General features: G+C 33.9%; 1 protein-coding gene across 16 annotated transcripts in view; it reads right to left on the minus strand.

Annotated features, from left to right (window-relative positions):
* The window catches only part of Trdn (triadin), a 369,239-nt gene that overhangs the window by 39,793 nt on the left and 308,652 nt on the right, over positions 1–20,794 (minus strand). For 14 of the 16 annotated variants that reach the window (XM_087911137.1, XM_087911136.1, XM_087911148.1 and 11 more), the window contains 6 exons: positions 9,664–9,690; positions 9,221–9,250; positions 6,099–6,128; positions 4,287–4,313; positions 3,878–3,925; positions 3,207–3,254 (listed from right to left, as the gene is read on the minus strand). In XM_087911137.1, coding sequence (XP_087767263.1) covers positions 3,207–3,254; positions 3,878–3,925; positions 4,287–4,313; positions 6,099–6,128; positions 9,221–9,250; positions 9,664–9,690 — 210 coding nt within the window. The remainder of the gene's footprint in view (positions 1–3,206; positions 3,255–3,877; positions 3,926–4,286; positions 4,314–6,098; positions 6,129–9,220; positions 9,251–9,663; positions 9,691–20,794) is intronic. The other 2 variants (XM_087911155.1, XM_087911166.1) reach the window with 2 other exon arrangements.

Genomic DNA, 20,794 nt, shown 5'->3' on the forward strand with positions numbered 1-20,794 from the left:
ATCTCTCTTCCACCAAACGAAGTGTTTTAAAGTCCCACGTGGTGGAATATTTTAAAGGGAAGAGGGTTTATTTGGAAATTGAGCAAAAACTAGAGCAGGCCGTACTAATGGTCTCCAGAGTTGAATTGGGGTGGTCCCAGTATGTATCTGTCTTTCCCTTCCTTTGCTCTTTACCTTCGAAATTCTCTTTAACTACTGATATTTTTCTTCAACATCACATACCAGCCATTGAAGAAAATAGAAATATGCGAGAAGTGACACCACCTGAGAATAAATTATAAACTAAACTTGAAAACTCTCCAGAATAGAGTTTCATAAACTGTATTTACCTAAGCGTTATGTTATAAACTTGTACAAGATAATAAGTAGATGCCAATATTCCAAAATAAAATATAATGAGAACAACACTACAAAAGTTAAATAAAATCACAATCATAGCACAGATACACACACACACACACACACACACACCACATCTGCAATACCTGCCGAGTGTCAGTGTACCTTTCTGTCAAGTGTACATTTGCAGTCTAATTAAGCTAAATAAATCTACACCCCATCTCCTGGACCACCAACATGGGATCCTTCCTACTCTTTCACATTTGTCTTTACATCTTATCATTTCATTTTGACTCAGTGGTTAAACAGATTGTGTCCTACAAATATATCTCCCTGCAAAAGCAGAATGATAATTAAGACACATTATTAGACTCATTTGTCACTTCTGTAAACATGGGTATTTAAATGTTCACAGCTTCCTGAATCCATCAGCATTTCTTGAAGCATTCATCATTACCATCTCTGTATAAGGAAATGATCTTTGCAGTTCAACTCAAGGAAATTTTACAGTTTTACCATTTTAGTAGATAACTGGCAAAATGTTTGTAAATTTTTGGTTTTCTAAATACTAAATCTATGATGCAGCTTGAAAAATAAAACTCAATACTAAGTATTGTTAATAGTATAATTACTTTTTAAATTTCCCCTTGCTAAAAACTATGTAAATTTATATGATTTGCTAACTACTTTTTGTTCTTGGTATTTAATTCCCTGTATGAACCTACCTTTGTAATATTAAAAATACTTATCGACTTCCAGACGTTCCTTCCGCACAAATATCATGAATCATTGATATGATATTGAACCACAGGAAGTTAAGTCAAAGCCATAAAATAACATCAATTTATCACATACAGAAATTTAGTCATAGTCTACACTAAAAACAAATAAAAATGAGCAAATTGTTAAAATTGAAGTTAGCAGGCTATTTTACTTGCTGATTAAGGGCTTCACGTTGGAGAACAAGGCAAAGTAGACAGCGTACTGATGAGTACTAGCCACAGAAAAAATTGAAAAATATTTCATTCATACCCGTATGTATTTGTTCTTGGCTCAGATTATTTTTTCAGCTTAAAGCAAGCCTGCTTTCTTTCCTGAGCACTATTATGTTAAAATAACAAATATAATTATTCATATTGCTTAGTGAAAAGCTGACTAAAGATATGAAATGCACATAAATTTACAACAATCTCTGTATTTGGAATACAAATATGCCAAGATAGCTTTTTATATCTTTAAATATCAACAAAGGGCTGAGATACTCCAGGCCTGAAGGATGTCTCAATATGGCACTATGAAAATTAAAGGAACATTTATTGGTGTTAAAAATTTACTCAATGGAAAAAGATAGAGAAGAATGGCCATATTTAATAAAGTAAAGTTGTCTTGGGATAGCCTATAATTTGTATGGGTTATTTTCCCTTGAGTTCTGTTTTATTTCACAAAATATTTCAATCTTATCTCATCGTCTCAGTTCAAAGAAAAGAATGCTTCATAGATTGTTTTAGAAAAATTAAGTGCAATAAAATATGGATCATTGAATAGTCAAAGTGATAAGATGTCATCTAGGATTCAAATAAAGAGAATAAGGGGTTCAAGACATTAGCTGAGAGCAAGACTCAAAAGTTTCCTTTGTTTTCTTGGGAAAGTTTCCAAAATTGAAGAGTGTGAATCCTTTTTCCTACCCATGAAATGATGGAGGTGTGTTCTATTGATCTTAAGGCAGATCTTTAAATAAACATAACCACACAACTCTCTGAGGAATGAACAGAATCATATAAGCTAATTTATAAGCAAACAAATCTTCAAATTCTGTGATTTTAATTTATTTTAAAATTGTATTGTTGTTTGTGCCTGTTCTTAACTCTGTGCATATGCACACACAGACTCTTTCTCTCACACACACATTTATACACAGAGACTGAGAAATAGAAAATAAAGATAGATAGATAGATAGATAGATAGACAGACAGACAGATAGATAACAGACAGACAGATAGATGATTGAAAGATGATAGATAGTTATCAGGTATGTCCATTGTGAAGATCAGAGAACAACTTTGGAAGTCAATTCTCTCAACTTATGGGATTTGGGAATTAAGTTCAGGTCATCTGACTTGTATACCAAGCATGTTTACTTGTTGGTTATCTTGCTTATCTAGTTTTCTGCAATTTTAAGATTTGAGAAAATGTGATTTGACAATAATATGAAAGATCAAATTAGAATGTATGATGTTTAATATTTTAAATTGATTTCCTGATATATTATGTATAATTTTGCAAATCACATTATAAAAATAATGTTAAGTCACTGTAGTTTCTACTACCTCCAGTGAAAATTATTTTGAAATTATCCACAATAACTCATAATTTTACAATTTATTGCTTTAAATGTATACATGACTCATGCATAATAATTCAGACTAACAAGAACTGAAAATGACAAAACCAATAGACATGCTAACATGTCAGGGAGGGAATCAATGGGGTTTCCACCCCTAGAATAGGAACTACTAATGATAGAATAAACTTTGAAAGGAGAATTAGTCTCTCTCAGTGATAAGCCTCCTATTGGCTATCCAATATAAGCTGTCAGCCCTAAATAAGCAGCATTTAATAAAGTAAGCTGGTTGTATTTATCTATTTATAAATACATATGTTTGTGTGAAACAATAATAAAGGAAAATAGTCATGAATATGAAAGGTAAGGGGCACGGAAGAGGTAAGAGGAAGGGCAGGGATAGAGGAAATAATGTGATTATATTTTAATTAATTTTTAATTAAAAATTGTACATACTTAATGGATACTTGTGCATAACTGTGTGCACAAAACTCATCTAGAAAAGATTATAAAGGAATTTCTTTACCTGTCTTCTCTGCTGTGATAGCTTTTACCTGCTTGAGAACTTTTTGTTCTGTGATAAGAAAAAGGATTAATACAAATAGAAGTTTCCAATATAGCATTAAAAAGAGATCAAGTATTCCAACCTTCATAGTTTATGATTGTTTAGATAAAAAATTAAAAAGTTAGATTTTCAATGAAACAGCTAATTACAAGTTCTTTTAGCTTGAATGAAACCACAAGGAGAAATGTCCCAGAAAAAATCTGCCCAGTAACTCTCTTGGTGAATTTTTACTAACTTAATTTGTCTCTGATCCAATGAATATTAACCTTTCGCTGAAAGACAATGTTTAGAAGACTGACTTGTCCAGGGTGAAAGGACAACAGTTAGAAGACTGTCTTGTCCAATGTTGGAAAAGGTAAGTCTCCATGTGGGGTCCATTTACCTGGGGGCTGAGTGGGACGCTGTTTGCAGTAAGCCCAGGTCTGTTGGGCAGGGGAAGCAGGCTGCCTACTTGAATCCGACTGTTACACTCTCTGTTCAGCCTATGTTGGAATGATGACTAAGAAATGGTCTCTGGAAGGTGATGGCTTAAGGCATGTGTTACCACAAGTGACTTTGGATCTGACTCTTTCTTTTGATATAAGCAGAACAGTGGAAGACCATTGGCTGCAGCAATGCTGCTTGGAAAATACCTGGTTTACCGCGAGGAACAACTTGCTCTGGTTTGGAATCGCCCTGTTCTAAAAGTCATAAAAATGATATGTCAGACATTTTGAAGTTTTCTAGTATAGCACACAATGTTTTCTGTATGACTTGGGCCAATTATTTTTAAAATTGAAAATAGAAATTATATCAATAAGGAGAATTATTTTGAAACTTCTGAGCTATCACATTTCCTATCAAAGTTCTAAAGGATTTGTTTTAGAAAAACAGTACAAGCATACAAAACTTTTTCTTTACATAACACCTGCAATTTTCAAATCACAGGCTTTTGCAAAGCATAAATGTAGAAGTATAGATTAAACTTTGCAGTTCTGGAAATGGAAAATGCTCTTTAAAAAGACTGTATATGAGCTTTACAGATGAAATAGATATACATACTGTGTGTTTGAGCTTTGTCAGGCAGAGCTGAAAAGATAAAATTGTAATAAATTATCTGACAAATACAATATTTTAAAACAACTAATATTAAGTTTAAGTGGTATTAAGTATAACTCGCTTTAAAAGGCTCTTTATTTTTAATGCTGTACCAGCAATGTGGTTCAACAGTATGTATTGGTTCATAATGTTTGGACTTGTCACCAAACCTTGTTGATGACCCAAAACTCACAATGCAGAAAAATTAAGCTAATTTACACACCTCAATTTTCCACACCTTGGCATGAGTATATATGCACCACACACACACACACACACACACACACACACACACACACACACACAATGTAAATAATTATTTGTAATTTTAAAATTGACACACTGTCTGGTAAAATGTTTTCACCTCCAATAAACGAAAGACATGAGAAAATAAATCATAAAGGGTAGATAGACATTTATGTCTGATGTATGCAAACATAATTTATTTATAAGAGCTTCCAGTCACAAGTTATGATTATAGCTGCTGACAAAATTCTGGTGAGGAGTGGAGGGGATGGCAACACTGCACATGAAGCTAGATTTGGATTCTTAGATTAGTTAATAAGTAAAGATTTTGCTGCATCATTTCTCATAATGAAGGAATGGCTTCCATAGAGCTTGAGGGCTTTCACAAACTTGCCTCAGGTCAGCAACCAGTTGGGACCAAACAAGGATTTAATCATGACAGTATATACTAAACAAGGTCATCTTGTTTTTCAGGTCAACCTCAGCTGCTAATAAAATGATACAGTTAGTCTGGGGTGGTTTTTTAATAAAATTACTCAGGGCGTTGTAAAAATTAGACAGGGTGTAGAATTTTAGCTCCAACATTTGTTAGCTTGAAAATATTGAAAAATCAGTTGCATGAATTTGGTCTTTTGAACTATCTCCAAAACTATTGCATAAGGCTAGCGCTGGCTGGGCTGTGTGCTTTCTAACGAAGAAATTAACAGTGCAGTGTCCAGTTGTACTTCAGAGGCGTCCTCTTGAGTATTAGGCATTGCTATCTTCATTTCCAAAGAGCCTGTGATTTTGTTTTTGTGACCTTCGTAATAATTGATAGAAAAAAGCCGCAAAACAGACATGATCACACTTGATATCAAAACACTCAGAAGAATAAATTCTAAATTTTATAGTCATTTGCAAGTTAAGTATAAATTAGTGAGACCACAAAGAGGACCCTCAGAGAGATATACATGGATCTAATCTACATGAGAAACAGAAAAAGACAAGATCTCTTGAGAAAATTGGGAGATGGGGACCATGGGAGAGGGTTGAAGGGGAGGGGAAAGGCAGGGAGGGGAGTAGAGAAAAGTGTGTAACTCAATAAAAATCATGGGAGAGGGCATAAGGGAAGGGCAGAGGAAGGAAGGGGAGCAGAGAAAACTACATAGCTTAATAAAAACAATTTAAAAAGTAGTGGTCCTCAACCCCATATGGGGTACTTGCATATCAGACAACATGATGTATAGCAGTAATAAATTACAGTTATGGAGTAGCAATAAAATAATTTTATGTTTGGGGTGACCACAATATGAAAAACTGTATTAAAGGGTTGCAGCATTAGGAAGGTTGAGAACCACTGGTATACTCTAGATATATTTCACCAAATAGAAATTTGAACTTTACTAGAATACTATGAAATATTATTGGACAATAGAAAGGGGGAAATCACAAGTAACTGAGAGACTGTCAAAATTCTGTTGGTAGTCAGTGAAAATTTCAATTTCAGCCTGAGGGAAGTATGAATTCTTATACTGTTTACAATATTGTTACCTGGTTTTGCTTCCTTCTTAATCTGTGGCTCTGAAAGAAGAAAAAACCCATAAAATAACTTTAATAGAATAAACTAAAGCACAAATATTTTGTGTTTATTTATCCCAATAGACAGTGAAGAATTTTGCTAATCATTAGTCCAGATCCATGGTGCTGTGTTAAGGAAGAATTACTGAACATAGTAGATAGACTCCCAATATCCACTTGTTTGTCATTAAGATGTTGTTTAAAAGTGTGACACGGTTGTTCAGGTAGTTGAGAGTTTATTTAAACCTAAATTGTCTTCTTGGTTTCAAGCTGATTTTTAGAAATAGTTCTAAACTAATACTAGATAAATCATTTCAACCACAAAATTGGAAGAGATTGTCTGAAATGGATCTAATTGATATCTGTTTGTTTAGGTATTTAGATATATACTATTATGCCTTGAATATATGCCCCCAAAATAGGTTGAGTCCTCAACATCAATACCTGCAAAGTGACTTTATTTGGGTTAGTACAGGTATAATGAATTAAGATGAGATGAGACCTTGTTAGGGTTGGGTGACTCCTCATAATGGCAGAGAGGGAGAGAATGGACATGTAACAATGGCAGCAGAGACTGGAGTCATGATGAGTTTAAATCTTAAGGAATATATGAATTAATAACAACCACCCAAACTTAGAAGAGATAAGGAAGAAATGTCGGTTAAGCTTGAAAAAGGAATGCCATTCGACCTGTATAGTTGTGGTGGAACACACATGTTGTTTTAAGAAACAGCTTGGCGTGCCTTATTCCTTTCATAGAAACTCATAGATTGTATTGATATGTGAAATACTGCTTTAACAAATGCAAATATGGAAGTAGACTGTGGATAACATAGTGGGGAGATACTGGAAAATTTGTGAAATGCATGAAAAGAGCCTGTATTCTCTTGAAGAGATTACTATTTACATAAATACAGACACTAAAGACTGTTCTGAAGACAGTTAAGGAGGAAAGAGAATGAGATCAGTCATGGTCATTGAAGAAGAGGGTATATTTGTTAAAAGGCAAAGCACTTAACTGAATTATGTTCTACTGTAGATTGAAAGTTCAAAATTGCAAGCAATAGCTTGAGTTTCTATTAGCAGAATATTTCCAAGAAATTGATAAAATGTGTGTAGACTAATACCAATCTGTCCCTTATAATAGAATGGGAAAACTTTTCATAAAATTATTTATCAAAACTATTTATAAAAATAAATCATTCCATAGTGATTTGAAAAAATTTCATCCAGTCCTTAATCATCCTAGAGACAGGTCTAACTGTACCTGGACAAAAGAATGAAATTATGTGTAAATCAGCTTGATCCAAGCAGTCACTTCTATAGAAAACAAGAGAAAAATGGCCCAGGAAAGAGCTATGGAGGATCTGTCTTTATTGAATTATCATGGATTAAACGTGAGACGAATCAAGCTCCTGCAAATTTTAAATAAGCAAAGACAACACTAATAAAGGGACAGAGACAAAATCAAGTGAAAAAATGACTAAAAAGGGTGGGGTTATTCTTAGCAAGGCCCTGATATACACCTACCACCCCATCAAGCTCGGAAGACAGAGCAGAAACAGAGAATATTCTGAAGACTTGAAATTAGCCTGGATTGAGAACTTGTTTACTTATAACATCCTTATTTTTGCTTCTAATTTTTCCCCTTGGAATGAGAATGTGCACCTAATGGCTGTCTCACCACTTTGTTTGTAAGAAGATCATTCACTACGGACTCAGGTAGAGAATATTTTCACAACATTATTCCACCCAAAGCTGATGTAGATCACCTAGAAATGGCATCAATACCTGGAATTGTTAGGTGTTTAACACATAGGATTAATAGTAGATGTTGTAGTAATTAATATTAGATAATGTAGGTATGGTATCAGTGTATTTTTCACATAGAAAAGACATAAATTTTGGCAGGATAAAGTACAGATTTGAATGGAGTACAGTATTTACTCCAAAAAGTATGTCCAAGTCCTTATCTGCAAGATCTCAGAATGTTATCCTTTTGGAAATATGCTTCTTGCAGATGTAACTAGTTAGAATGTAACAAAAGAGGTGGAGGTAGGTACTTCATCTACTGTGACTGGAGTTCTTAAGAGGAAAACTACTAAAACAAAACATGCTCATGGAAGAGACGGCCATGTAACCATGGAGACAGAAGTTAGAGTAGTCTGTGCTCAAGAAAGGCACAGCTAGAATGCTGGTAAGCACTGGCAGACAAGCAAGGCAAGGATGGATTCTTTGTGGGTTTCAGAGAAAACATGACTCAACCAACTCATTGATTTTGGATTTGTAGCCTCCGGTAACTGAAGGAAAAACGTACATTATAGAGTCAACAGTTTGCGGTGTTTTATTGAGCTCTATTCTACAGCACTAATACATTCAGCAGCCATGAATCCAAATTTTAACTGTTCTCACAGTCGTCTGCTGTGAGTTCCTTTGAAAACGTTTCTGCTGCATACTACCAGTTATGGAATTGACTATCTAGGTCAGGAAGTTGGAAAGAAAAGTATGACGACAGATTTACCTGACAGGAATCTGTGCTCGTGAAATTTAGAGATGTGGGTTGGCAAGACACAAGGCAAGGGCCAGTTGCTTTATTTGAAGCGTAGAAACTTCTTGTAGTGTTTATATGTACATTCCATGTTTTTTAGAAGTTGTTATCTTAGATGAATTTATTAAAAACTTTGTTGTTTTATTTTTTCCTTCAATGAATAAATATTACATATTTGTAATTCTCAAGGTGCATTTATGAAGTATAAACGGATACCTCAGGACTGCAACAATGTCAGAAATATAGGTTCTCTTTAAAAATCAGTAGCATAGCAATCTTGTCTAAAAAGGCCGGCTGTTTTATTATTTGCTTATTTAATTGATTTCTTTTTTAGTTAATTAATTATTTGTGGGGAATGGCAATTGTTTGAATGACTGAGAAGTGGTTGAAGGAAAAGGGGTCAGGAGGGAAGGATTATACAGAAACCACAATTGACCAGGATTTTACTTTATATATGACAATATAGCTTTCCAAAGCATTTCAAAGAAATATGCTATTCATTATAAATATGGAATACATGCATGAATTTGTACATTCAAATACATACCTGACTTCTCTTCTTTTTTCACTTGTGGCTCTAAAAATTTAAATTATAATGATAATCAATGTAATTGATCTCTTTTCTACACATGCATTTCTATTATATAGTATTAATTATATTTTAATATGAAACAAGAAAAGGACATTCCTTTCCAATCAAAACAAAATTTTTTAACAAAAAATGTAAACACCATCTAAAACTCTTAGTGACAGTATCAAGGATGGCTATATTTCCAGTGAATCAAAAATAAAGGACAAAGAAAAATTTCAGCATAGTATACTGTAAAAGATATTGTTGGGGTCTATGCACAGTGTAGAAACAAAACTGTGAAGCAACCAGCTTTCAGAATAGTATTTAAAATGGACAAAGATGAATTTGTAAAAAACATGCATCTAATATTTGTGGTTTTCTGCTGATTTATTCATTCATTAGGCATGCACATAACGTACGTGGTGGTATGGTCTTCACATCTTTGCCTATGAAACATTGAAAGGAATTAAAGATGTCAGTCATGTAATGCTTATTGAACTGCTATCATTCAATATCATAGAATTCAGATGTATTTAAAAATAAAAAACAAACAATATAGATTTCAGCTATTCCTCTTTACTGAACACTTATAACATTTTTATTTGTTGCTCATGATAAAGATGCTAATGATGATTCATTTTAATTATAGAATTTTAGTGTGATTACATTCATTGGTAAAGTGAGGATGCTCACCAATTATTGTGCAGCATACCTTTGTCTATAAAGTTAAGCATACACATTTAATTTTGACACCTATCAATTTTAGCTCATAATTGTGCTAGACAAATAATTTGAAGATTTTATAATTTTATTAGAATTATTAATGTTGTCTACTGAATTGGAAGCTCTGACTGAGTACAGACACATTTATTACAGCCTGGGAATATGGTGCAGGGATTTGCAATCTTCTATAGAAGGTCAGGTAGTCTGAACGTCATGTTTTAGGTCATTATGTTCCACACATCTATAGTTTTAATAAAATATATTTTGGAGGAAAATATTAAATTATTAATGAAGCAATTTTATGCTCCATATTGATCTCAGACTTTCTAATCACCTTCAAAATAATAAACACAGAAGCTATTCTACAGTGCCCAAGGCTCATTTTTTTATTGAATTGTTTAAAATTTGAATTTAAAGTAAAAAAGGGGAAGTTCCATGTACAAGTAGAAAACAAATGCTCAGGAATTTATTTACAATACTCATAATTTGAGTGATTACTTTTACTTGATTTAAAGAAAGAAAACAAGTTGGTTATCTCCAAAATTAGGGAATTATAATACTACATTTTAAGATGATTTAGACAGTTATGGCACAATTATATACTCATAAAATTCTTGAATATAATATTTTATGCAAATAAAACATGTGGAGATTTTTCTCTGGCAGAATTGCTTGAAAAATCTTATATACAGTTTCATTAAATAAGTGAATTAACATTAAGTAAGAGATAATGACTTAATATAAATGGAGTGGAATCTTAAATATTTATAATACATAGTAAGAGATTTAAGAATACATTGCAATCAAATATTTTGGTGTTATTTAACAAAACCTGGAATCATCCAGGTTTTGTCAAGTGTTTGTGTGTTTACTGAGAAGCCTTATCAGTTCATGTCCAATTGTAAGGAATTCCAACTACAGTTCCCAGAGCAACCTTATTGTCTAGAAAACCGTCCTCACCCCACATCTGACATCTGGTCCATAAGAAACCTTTTTTTGTTTGTTTGTTTGGTTGGTTATTTGAGACAGGGATCTCTGTATAACAACTCTGGCTGTCCAAGAACTTGCTTTGTAAACCAGGCTGACCTCGAACCGCTTGTCTCTGCCTCCTGAGTGCTGGGTTTATAGATGTATGCCACCACTGCGTGAATCATAAGAAACTTTTGAGATGTGCCCCAAAGTTTGTCATTTAGCAGCTTTCTCATATGATTCTGAAGACCACTTAGATTGCAAACAGTTTTCCCAAAGTAATATTAACAGCATTTGTGCTGGGTATTGATATACTATATCTTGATACACATATATGGCTGCACATTTGTAATTTGTTACTAATGACTGGTCTGAGCACATTGAAAGAGAACAAAGATGCCCTAATGAAGGAATCTCACCAATAAATTGTAGTATCACGTATGTCATTTATAGCCTGATTTGATAAGCTCACATATTCAGTTAAGATAACATTGATTGAGTCTAAATTTAAAAAATATAAGAAAAATCACAGATGAAGAAAATGGTTATCCTTTTATGATTGAGTATTACACACACACACACATACACACACACACACACGTGTAGTCTCAGTGGATGCATTAGATAAAGTTAATGTAAAGGGAATATGTAAAACATTTACTGGAGAAAAAAAATCTGTAAGACAGTAGTTCTCCAGCAATAGTAATATATTTGAAAGAAAGTTTGAAATTAAAACTTCTTTGCTATGGTGTTTTGTCAGCTTTACAGCTGAGGAGGAATTTTAATTATTTTCCTTCCTTGTCAGTTGTTCTTACAACTCTGGGTGTTACCAGAACTAGTTCTGGTGGCAGGGGATTGAGTGGGACATGTAAGTTTCAGTTCAATTTCTCCAAGCATTGTGTTTGAACTCCCTTGACCAACAACTCAAATGAGATTTCTCATGTTTACCACTTGAGATTTTGCTAAATTGTTTATTGCTCTTATGTGGAACATTATCACCTCAAGAGCCTAACTAAACTTAAATTATTTCAATATATAAACATGTATGCACACACACACACACACACACACACACAGTGCTTTTCTTAGTTAAAATAAAATGTTCCTCTATGTATTTTTCCAATCATCCATGGATCCTTGGTGTTCTTCACAAGGCCCCTTTTCCTCTTCCTCAATTTCCCTCCAACATCCCCCTTGCTAGATAAGGTACCATCCAGCTTTTTCCACTTCTGCCTTTACAGCACCTGGTCCCTACTTTTCCCTTTGTTACAGCTTGTTCTATTCCTACCCTAGTTCTTTTTGCCCTCCTAGTTTCTGTACTTACTCATGATTCTATACTCATAAAAGATTTGGAGCTAAAATGGACAAATGATAGTGACTGTCTTTCTATTAGATGCAAAAGTGAGATTGTGGCTCTTACATCTCAAGGGTAATCAAAGATACAACTCAAGACATACTCAATAGGAACAAACTCATGCAGGGCAATATACACCCAGCCAGCATGAATAGTGAGGTAAAGGACCCTGGAAGAGAACCAACAACCACCACATTCCTAAACCAGTAAAAATGCCAACTATACTTTAATATCCATCCTGGAACAAACAAATAAGTATAATTCTCGGCCCTCACTTAAAAAAAAGCATTTTCTTTGTGCAGCAAATAGAGCCCAATGCAAAAATCCACATTGCCCAAAATGCAGAGAAAACTGACTGTGGGGTGACAATAACTTCTACACATAAGGTTCAGGGGTCATCATGGCAGAGGGTTGAGAACGACTCTAAGAATAAGAGGTCCAGGAAATCAACTAAGATACTGTCTTCTAGATCATAGTGCCTGAAGACAGGGACATCTGCAATGAGATAGCTTTTTTTGATCTATGACAGAAAGTTAAAACTTTTAATAATAAGGTCACCCAAATAAGACCTGATTAATGACATCAGCAGTTAAACTCCAACACGAATATGGGCTATCTCAAAATGCCCCATCCCTACATGAATAGCTACAGGCAACTCATGGTTGCTGAGAGGGACAGAATCAATCTTCTCCAGGTATGAGCTCACTGATAGGTTATCCAGTCCCAAATGGTCATCCCTCAACATGCATACATTATAACAATACTTTATTGAATCAGTAATTTGTATGTATAAATATACACATAAATCCATATATTGCATATATAGCAATAATAAATAGAGAAGAGGTCATAATGATGAGAGGAAATGAAGGGGGCAGGAATGGGAGCTGGAGGCAGGAGTACATGAGATGGAAATGATGCAAATGTGGTACTCACATGCCAATATATAAATTCAAAAAAAAAATAGGCAAATAACTTTTAACAAAAAACCCTCCAGGATTACCCAATACATATCAAAGTTTGATAAATCTTGTTCAATACTATGGCTGCACTTGCTCACAGAATTAATTTAGCACACAATCATGGTTATTTATCACAATTAGGTCTCCTAATTGTTTATTGGTAGCTAAGAAAACAAAGCTTTATTAAGAGCCAGAGAAAATGTTCTCAATTTATTGAGGTATAAGTTAATAATTCTAAATATAACATGTATTAAACATAAGGAAAGCTTTTCAATGTCAAAGATCGTAATATTCTATCAGATAGATTGTAGAAATCTAGAAATAACGAGTTATACAACCCAATTTGTATAGCCAGAAATCTTTTTACCACAGAAATTACAGTAACTTGGATTCCTTCAAGTAAGTAGTAATTGATCCAATCATAAAAGTGATTTCCAATGAGTAACAATATGAGGATACACATGCTTGTGCTTTTATTCATTTTAGTAGTTTCAATGTTTTATTTTATCGTGTTTTCAAATTATTTGAGTTAATGTAAGTAAAATGTCATTGCAGTACTTCTCCCCACTATAATCACTAACATCAGAAACAACTATTTTATGTAAAAAACAGATAATAATTAATAAAAAAATTATATTAGACACACAAAATGTAAGTCATAACATATGAAATTAGGGTCACAAAAGTATAAGGGATCTACAATAGTATATTAAGAAACGTCTCACCCACTGAGACGGTGGGGCTGATCTAATGGGAGCTCACCAAGGCCAGTTGGACTGGGACTGAAGGAGCATGTGATCAAACCGGACTCTCTGAATTTAGCTGAAAATGAGAGTTGAATGAAAAGCCAAGGACAATGGCACTGGGTTTTGATTCTACTGCATGTACTGGCTTTGTGGGATCCTAGCCTGTTTGGATGCTCACCTTCTTAGACCTGGATGGAGGGGGAGGACCTTGGACTTCCCACAGGGCAGGGAACCCTAACTGCTCTTTGGACTGGAGAGAGAGGTGGGTAAATGGGGAGAGGAAGAGGGAAATGGGAGGAGGTGGAAATTTTTAATAAAAAAAGAAAGAAAAATATATTAATAAATAACAAAAAAAGAATACATTCTATGGTGAAAATGCAAAATTCAGTGTGAAGACCCCAGCTTCAGAATGCCTATTTCAACTTTTCATTGAGATGTGAAGACATTGGTTTTGGCAAACTTTGATATGTGACATTTATTTTACTTGTAACTTTTTCTATATAATAAAACTTACGAAAATTTGAAAAAAAAAGAAAATTCTCATAATGTGATCAAATGACAAAGATTTGGCTTATTATATTTGGCACAAACAACTGATAAGGGTCTTCACCCCAACTAAGGATCTATTGGCAGCTGCTGAATGCCAGGGAAGGGAGAATATTAATTTTGGGGCTTTGGATACTGGAACATTGATCTTGAAATTACTAATGGTCCCATACTCTTGCACATGAAGCCAGTATCAATTAGATTTAATGGGTTGTTTTCACAAAAGTAAGAGGACCAACAAGTGGGAGAGGCATGTGTTACAGGGTACTATGGGAGTTGAAAGAGAGAAATGTGGGTTAGACCATATTGTATTTCTATGAAATATTATATATATATATATATATATATATATGTGTGTGTGTGTGTATACATATATATATATGTGTGTATACATACATATATATATATACAAGAATGCCAAGTTACATAACCATAACCCATAACTTATAACTTATATGCAGAGGACCTAGGAGGTTAGGCCATCCTAAGTCAGGTACACTCAGGCTCTGTGGTGTCCTTAACTCCCCTGTCTCCTACAATCTTTCTCACCCTTATCCCCAGGATTCCTGGGGCTTCATCCTAATGTTTGACTGTGGGTTTCTACATCTGTTTCCATCAGTTGCTGGATGAGGCCTCTCTAAGGATGACTGGGCTTCGCATTTTATATTAACTTATAAGATATGAACTAATATGTAAGTTATGCAAAAGCCTAAAATTAGAATTAGCCTTTGATACAGTGATGTCAAAGCTGCGTAGCTATACCTAAGACTTGAAGAGACTCAATCCACTCCTGTTCATTTCAACCTTATACATAATAGCCTTGATATACAATCAAATAGGTGTTCTTAAAAAGGCCAATGGGTACAGAAAACATGGCAAATGAACACAGTACGATGCTATAGAACTTTTAAAAACGAGGAAGTTATGATTTTTTGAGCATATAGAGGGAACCTAAAAACATTGTGTTAAGCAAACAGAGCAGCAGAGGAAAACAAATATAGCCATGTTCTACACAAAAAGAAGAGCTAAGTTGGTGAAAAGATAAATATAGTAATTAACTGAACTGAGATTTTACACAAACACCCAAAGATTACCAGAAACCACATTAACATACATAATTATTAATTGTCAATTAAGAATTAACAGGTATTTACAATAAAAGGAAAGGTGGGTGGATAGTATAAACTTTAAAACCACTGTGGGATTCCCCTCTATGCTGTGAATATCTTTTATTATCATTGGTTAATGAATAAAGCTGTTACTATTGGTTAATGAATAAAGCTGTTTCGGCCAATGGCTTAGCAGAACAAAGCCAGGCAGGAAATCCAAACAGAGATGTAGCAAGAAAGTACCCAAAGTCAAGGAGACGCCATGTAGCTGCCAAAGGAGAAAGCCCCAGACTTTCTGGTAAGCTGCAGCCTAGTGCCAATATGCAGATTAATAGAAATTTGTTAATTCAAGATGTAAGAACTAGCTAAAAATATGTCAACAGTGTTTTTATTCATGTCTGGGAAGTGGGGAAACAAACAAGCAGTCTCTGGTTACATAAAACTACATTAATTTGAAGTTCAAGAGAGTGCCCTTTACTATGGAGACACAGTCAGATAGAAACCAACATGAAGCATTGCAGACTAATTCCTCCTAGGCTTATTGCTGTTTAGGTTATCTTCTTCCTCATTTCCTGATAGATTTTCTGCCGTGGAAGCTTGTTTAAGTGTAAGGGCCCGTTAACACACCTTGTTTGTAAAAGGACTGATTCTGTTCAGATCTGTGCCCAGAGCATTTCAAAACACAGCAGAGAAGTTGGCTCTGCTGGGATATTCATCTTGTCTGAAACAAGCACTCCATCATTTAAACTGGCTGGAAGATTAATACCTAAATTGAACACCATATATATTGGATGAACAATCCATGCTTCAATCAATTTAGAATCTTAGTATACCTTACTAGAAGACATTTTTACTAGCTTAGTTTCATTTTAATTAAATTGATTAATTAAATTAATATTAAATATTCTCCAATATTTTAAATACATTACTATAATAAAAGAAGTATAAATAGAAAGTATAATTGACAATACATGATAAAGTATCTGCTACACTTAATGAGCACATGCTTTTAGTTGTATTTGTGAATTTGGACAATGATGTGTTCTACTTTCCCTATGGAAATATTCTCACAATACTGAAACTTTATTTTAAAAATCTACTCGATTTTTAAATGTTACTGGGCTAAAATAATAAATCATCATTAATTTAAAATTAGAAGAACACTTTTGGAGAATTAGTTGGAAATTGTGTGAGGATTAGAGTTGTTTATAACTGATAGAATTCAAGGAAAAATGATAATAAAGTCTTCAAAAAAGTGAGCCTGATATCCTGAGATCCATGTGATATTGATAGTCTTCAATAAGTAAAATTGAATTATTAATATTTATTATTTTTATTATCACTTATTTGTTTATTTGTTTTATTCCTAGCTAGCCTGGAACTCACTGTGGACCAGGCTAACCTTGAACTCACAGAGATTCATTCACCTGCATCCCAACTCTTGGGATTCAAGGCATGCACCACAACTAACCTAGAACTGAATTATTTTATGTTTTTATTTTTGAAATTACATTTTAACCACATTTCTCCCCTTCATTTCCTTCTTCTAAATATTGCCATTTACCTTTCCTTTCTTTCCTTCAAATTCATGACCTCTTGTTTCCACTAACTGTGGTCCAGTGCCAAACAGTTAGTTCTGACGTGTCCATTTATGTAATTACATGGGACGAACGGGTTATATTTAGGGATATATGTACCTGCAAATATGTATATCATAAAAATTAAAACTGAATTTTTAAAAGAATTTTCACTTCCTATTATGGTAGATAGAAATATTTTGGGGTAGATAACAACTGAAAATGTGATGTATGGGTCCTCTGTTTCTGAAAAAAATAATATTGGAGAGAACAGTAAGATACCAGTAGAAAATCTGTTTTCCAAAGCTTGCAACTGATATGACTTTCCTTTTTCACAACATAGGCATTGTGCCATATTGTCTAGATTGCTGTTGCTTATTTTAATGTCGTGAGACTGTACTGTCCTACAGTAAATGTCTATGAAATACTCTAGTCATTACCCACCCTCCTGTTTTCAGTCTCAGATATGACCTAATCCTTTGTCTCAAATCAGTTGTGTGAACACTTTGGATCCTGTGATTTACTCTTCAATGAACTGGAGATGATCTAAAAATAATTACTAGCAAATAATTTATTTAAATAAAGATTAAATGTAATAAATTAGAGGAAGGCCATAGAGTACCAATTAACCAAAGGTACCCAAACCATTTATGAAGGCACAGACAAAGATTAGCATTGTTATAATACCATAGTTACTCACATTCTCATCTACATCCCCAGCAGGGTCTAGCGTTAGTATAACACCATAGTTACTCAAGTTCTCATCTGCATCTCCAACAAGGCTTAGCATAGTATAACAACATAGTTACTCATGTTCTCATCTACATCCCCAGTAAGCACTGTCAACTCTTAGTATTTTCTTTTTTTTTCCTTAGTACTTTCTAAGCATTCTACTATTCTAACAACATCAGCCTCTCACATGTATTTATCTACAGAAACAAAAGCATTATGTATGGGTTTAGTCTCAGTCACCTAGAGAAGAGATTTCTTTGAAATGTTATGCTGTACATTATCATTTTCAAAGAGCTTACAAAAGAGTATCTACTCCAGATATCACGCAAATCATTTGAAAATGTAAGACAGATGACAGCATTAAGGGAAGATAGTTTTATTTCCAATTGACCCAGATATCTAAAAATCTAATGAAATAAAATTTAATTCTTGTAAAATTTGCAATGTCTCTTAGTAACACACAAGTTGGTCTGGAATCAGAAACCTTTGGAATAGAAATGATTTTTTGGCAAGTGGTGTGTTGACAAAGCTGTGTTTTTCTTTCAGTACAGAACAACCAGCCACTAACTTTTTAAATGGCAAGTTACAAAGCCAGCTATGTTTAATTTTACCACACTGAAAGGGCTCCAACACACCATACTTAATTAGCTTTCAAACTGAGTTGAAAATGGGAAAAATGAATTTTAGTGAATTGTGTTCAGGAGTTGACCTTTTTAAAATTCTCATAAACTAATATTACATAATAATTGAAATTGCAATTTAAATTCATTGTACATGTATTCTCAAGTTTTTTAGGTGTACCACATTTTGATTATTGCTCCAGTCTTTCTTGTTCTAATAGATATTGCCAACATGTTTTACAATATAAATTATTATAGAAATTGTATTCTTCAACTGCCTACCTAACTCTCTTAGATAAAGAGTTATATCAGTCCTCACAATGTGTTCAACTGGACACTGTCTATTAATTTTGGGAAACCTTTACTTAAAATGAAAATCAATTTGTTTCTTAATGACTACCTGATAGTCTATTTAATATACGATAAGAGCTTTCATCAAATATACTTAACCTCAAAAATCTGTTGTTTACTAGTAATTAAAACTAGGATTCTAAATAAGGAATTCTTTGAATTGCAAAATTTCTATTCAGCTTATTTATACTGTAGAATCCTCCATTCTTTGCACTATGAAGTTAGTAGCTTATGATCCTAGCTGAACCATACAGTGTCCTAATGGGATTTGGGCTAAGTAAACATCTTACAATTAAAAGTGACATCATTGTATTTTAATGAAACTCTAACTTATGAAGTTAGAAAAGTTGAAAAGAACTGTGTTTGTTTCTGTTTGCATTGAGAACCTGTGCAGCCACCAGTTCTCTTACTTCTGCCGCCATGTTTCCTAAGGAAATAGCTACTCTTTGCTTCTTGAGTCAGAAATTTTGTAAGAATATGTTTAAGTGTATAGAAAAGTACATTTTTTTCAGTCTTTTCTTCATTTTGAAGGGATATCTCAAAGTTTGGTAATTCTATTTCTTCTCCTTCAGCTCCAATTACTTGCTCTTAAGATTACCAATGACTTGACTTTATGCATGCCAATGAACACTGTGCAGTGGGGATCCTGCAGTTAGTTTCTGCTACAGTTAACATTTTAAAATTATTTCCTCTATGATTCAAAATTAATGTATCCAACTTTTAAGACATTCTGCCTTTGCTTTTTTTCTTCCCTATATCTTTAAAATTCTTTTATGATCTACTTCTTCTCTGTCCATTCCCTAAATCATAATGTTCTTCAAGGTTATTCACTCAGTCCTTGCTCCTTTCTCTCTTCTCAAGCTCTGTGCAGAATTAAGAATGTCTTGTAATCATATCCAGGCTGAGATACCCAGATCTGTCACAGTATTCTTTCCCTACCTTTCTGAAAAACGTTCCTGTTTGCATGTCCCGCAGATTATAAAACTTAAGGACAGAGCTTTCGTAACTGTTTTATGCCTAGGCTATCACTTCACCCGTAGTGAACATTTCAAATGTGTATGATTAAACACTCTAAATTTCCTTGATCTCTCATTATTTCATAAATTCAGATCAAGCTATATGACATTGATCCCTACAACCAGTTCCAACAAAGAATTCTGAGGGCTATCTTAGATTTTTTTAGTATTCCCCTCCATAGACTTATTATAAGACCCTTTATACTATGTCTACAATCTTTTTCTTTCTACCACACCAATGATATAAAAATATCTTCCAATGTCTCAAAGTAGTGGAATAGCATCTTTGTGAAAAATGAGATTTCCTTAATTCATTGGTATCTGTTCTATTTCTAAATCATGTATGTATGGCATTAGAATGAACAAATTCAAAATATGATTTACATGTAACCGTATTTTTCTTAACTGCACTTGATCTTTTCCATTTCATGTAAGAAAACGGGCAGAAGCCTTGGGTACATGGTGCTGACTGTACTACAGTGGATCTGTAGCATTCCATGTTCCTTTTTTCTAGGACAGATTTGAGGCTTAGCAGTGTTGAAATCCTTTGGGCCTTGCCACATTGTTTTCCATCAGTAGCTAGATCTTGTGCACCCTGGGACTTTTGTTGCTAATAATTACTCATGTTTTCAAGACCTTCTTGTAGGTTGTTGCTCAGAGCTGTCTAAGAGACTCTCAAAATATACTGCTGACTGCTGATGTCCTAAGCTCCACCACCCCACAAAGGTGGAAGGTAAATTCCCTAAAGCTGAAAACACCATGCACAACATTAAAAGTTACAGAGGCTCTTGAACTAGAACTGACTTGAACACTCCTCCCTGAGGACAAGTTTTCATAGTAGCAGA

The sequence above is a fragment of the Myodes glareolus genome, chromosome 1 (genome assembly GCF_982192425.1).
Source record: "Myodes glareolus chromosome 1, mMyoGla1.1, whole genome shotgun sequence".
NCBI classification, from domain to species: domain Eukaryota; kingdom Metazoa; phylum Chordata; class Mammalia; order Rodentia; family Cricetidae; genus Myodes; species Myodes glareolus.